Source organism: Eimeria mitis, genomic scaffold (genome assembly GCF_000499745.2).
Source record: "Eimeria mitis Houghton genomic scaffold, Emh_scaff4695, whole genome shotgun sequence".
Taxonomy (NCBI): domain Eukaryota; phylum Apicomplexa; class Conoidasida; order Eucoccidiorida; family Eimeriidae; genus Eimeria; species Eimeria mitis.
The window spans coordinates 1,564-3,540 of NW_013572998.1; the positions used below are offsets into that span (position 1 = coordinate 1,564).

The 1,977-nt window shown below is 42.3% G+C and overlaps 1 protein-coding gene across 1 annotated transcript in view; it reads left to right on the forward strand.

The window, feature by feature from the left end:
• The window catches only part of EMH_0077090 (uncharacterized protein), a gene marked incomplete at both ends in the record, with an annotated part of 2,153 nt that extends 1,278 nt beyond the window's left edge, over positions 1-875 (forward strand). Inside the window, 2 exons of the mRNA XM_013499802.1 lie at positions 392-558; positions 788-875. Coding sequence (XP_013355256.1) covers positions 392-558; positions 788-875 — 255 coding nt within the window. The remainder of the gene's footprint in view (positions 1-391; positions 559-787) is intronic.
• Positions 876-1,977: the final 1,102 nt, after the last annotated feature.

A 1,977-nucleotide genomic window follows, 5' to 3' on the forward strand; every position in this document is an offset into this window, starting at 1 on the left:
AGTTTTGTTGCTGCAGCTGAGCTGCTGCTGCTGATGCATGCGTTGCAGCTGCTGCCAGCTTCATCTGTTGCTCCAGCAGCACATGCAGCATCAGCAGCAGCAGCAGCAGCAGGGGGCCGTCTGCTGCTGCGAGACGAACCGCAGCACCCTCTCCTCTTTGCTGCTGGGTTGCTGCTGCTGCTGCTGAGCCTAGCCTTCATGGGGGCGGGCACTCACATCTCTTCTTTTTTATATAAATCTGTTTTGTGCTGCTACCGCCTTGCTGCTGCTGCTGCTGCTGCTGCCGCTGCTGCTGCGGCGGCAGCTGCTGATGCAGCTGCAACCTGTGCTGCTGCTGCTGCTGCAGCAGCAGCAGCTGCTGCTGCTGCTGCTGCTGCTGCACTACCTGCAGCATGGAATTCTCAAAGAGATTTCGGGGAGGCGACACACCAACTCGTTCACTAGCAAACAGCAGCAGCAGCAGCAGCAGCAACAGCACCAGCAGCAACAGCAGCAGCAGCAACAGCAGCAGCAGCAACAGCAGCAGCAGCAACAGCAGCAGCAGCAACAGCAGCAGCAGTAAGTCTGCACCAGGAATTCTACTCAGCTTCGTGGAGACGCTAGTCATAGGCCAGTCAGCAGCAGCAGCAGCAGCAGCAGCAGCAAATCAGCAGCAGATGAGCAGCAAGAAAGCAGCAGCAGCAGCAGCAGCAGCATCAGCAGCAGCAGCAGCAGCAACAGTTTCAGAGTGACTAGATTTCCCGCTTGCAGTGTATCTACTGCTAAGGAGTGTCTACGGCTGCTGCAGTAAGCAGCAGCAGGAGCAGCAGCAACAGCAGCAGCAGCAGCAGCAGCAACAGCAGCAGCAGCAACAGCAGCAGCAGCAGCAGCAGTAGAACATCCTTTTTGCTTCAGCCTTGGGGCTGCAGGAGAACTCTCCTATATATTAATTAATATAATAAACAAAAAATATATTTATATAATAAATATAATTAATAAACAAAAATATATATTTATATAGTAAACATAATAAATATAATAAAAAATAAATTAATAAATATAATACACAAAAAATAAATCAATAAATATAAAAAATATAATAAATATAACAAATATAATAAGTAAAATAAATATAATAAATATAATAAATATAATAAATATAATAAATATAATAAATATAATAAATATAATAAAAAATATATTAATAAATAAAATAAATATATTATTATTATTCTGTTCTCTACAACGACTAACAAAAACAAAAAAAAGTAAAAAACTAAATACTAAAAAACAACTAACTAAATAAAAATAAATAAATAAAATAATAAATAAAATAATAAATAAAATAATAAACAATAAAATAATAAATAATAAAATAATAATAAAAGGGAGGATCTGTCTTTACACCCCAAAAGCACTATTTGTCTCCTTCGCTTGAGGAGACAGCAGCAGCAGCAGCAGCAGCAGCAGCAGCAGCAGCAGCAGAAACAGCAGCAGCAGCTGCAGCAAAGGAGACAGCTGCTGCTGCTGCTGCTGTGCTGTGTATACTATCTCTCTATATTCCCTGTGTTGCTGCTGTGTTGCTGCTGTTGTTTATTTTATTTTTATTTTATTTTTTTTTTTGTCTTCTTTTTTATTTTGTCTCTGCTGTTTGCTGCTGCCCCATCTGTCTCCTGTCTCCTCACACCTGTATCTGTCTCCTTTTTTTCTTTTTTTTTTATTTATCTCTTTCTTTATTTCTCTCTCTGTCTCTGTCTTTGTTTCTTTGTCTCTGTTCCTCTCTGTTTCAACCATCAATGCTGCTGCTGCTGCTGCTGTTGCTGCTGCTGCTGCTGCTGTTGCTGCTGCTGAATTCTGCACCGGCCTTCGGTAACAGAATCCGTTGATACATTTACTGCTGCTACATTTGCTGCCATTGCTGCTGCTGCTGCTGCTGCTGCTGCTGCTGTAGATAGTCTCCACCTTCCTTTCTGTGTTCCTCCTTTGTTTCTGCTGCAG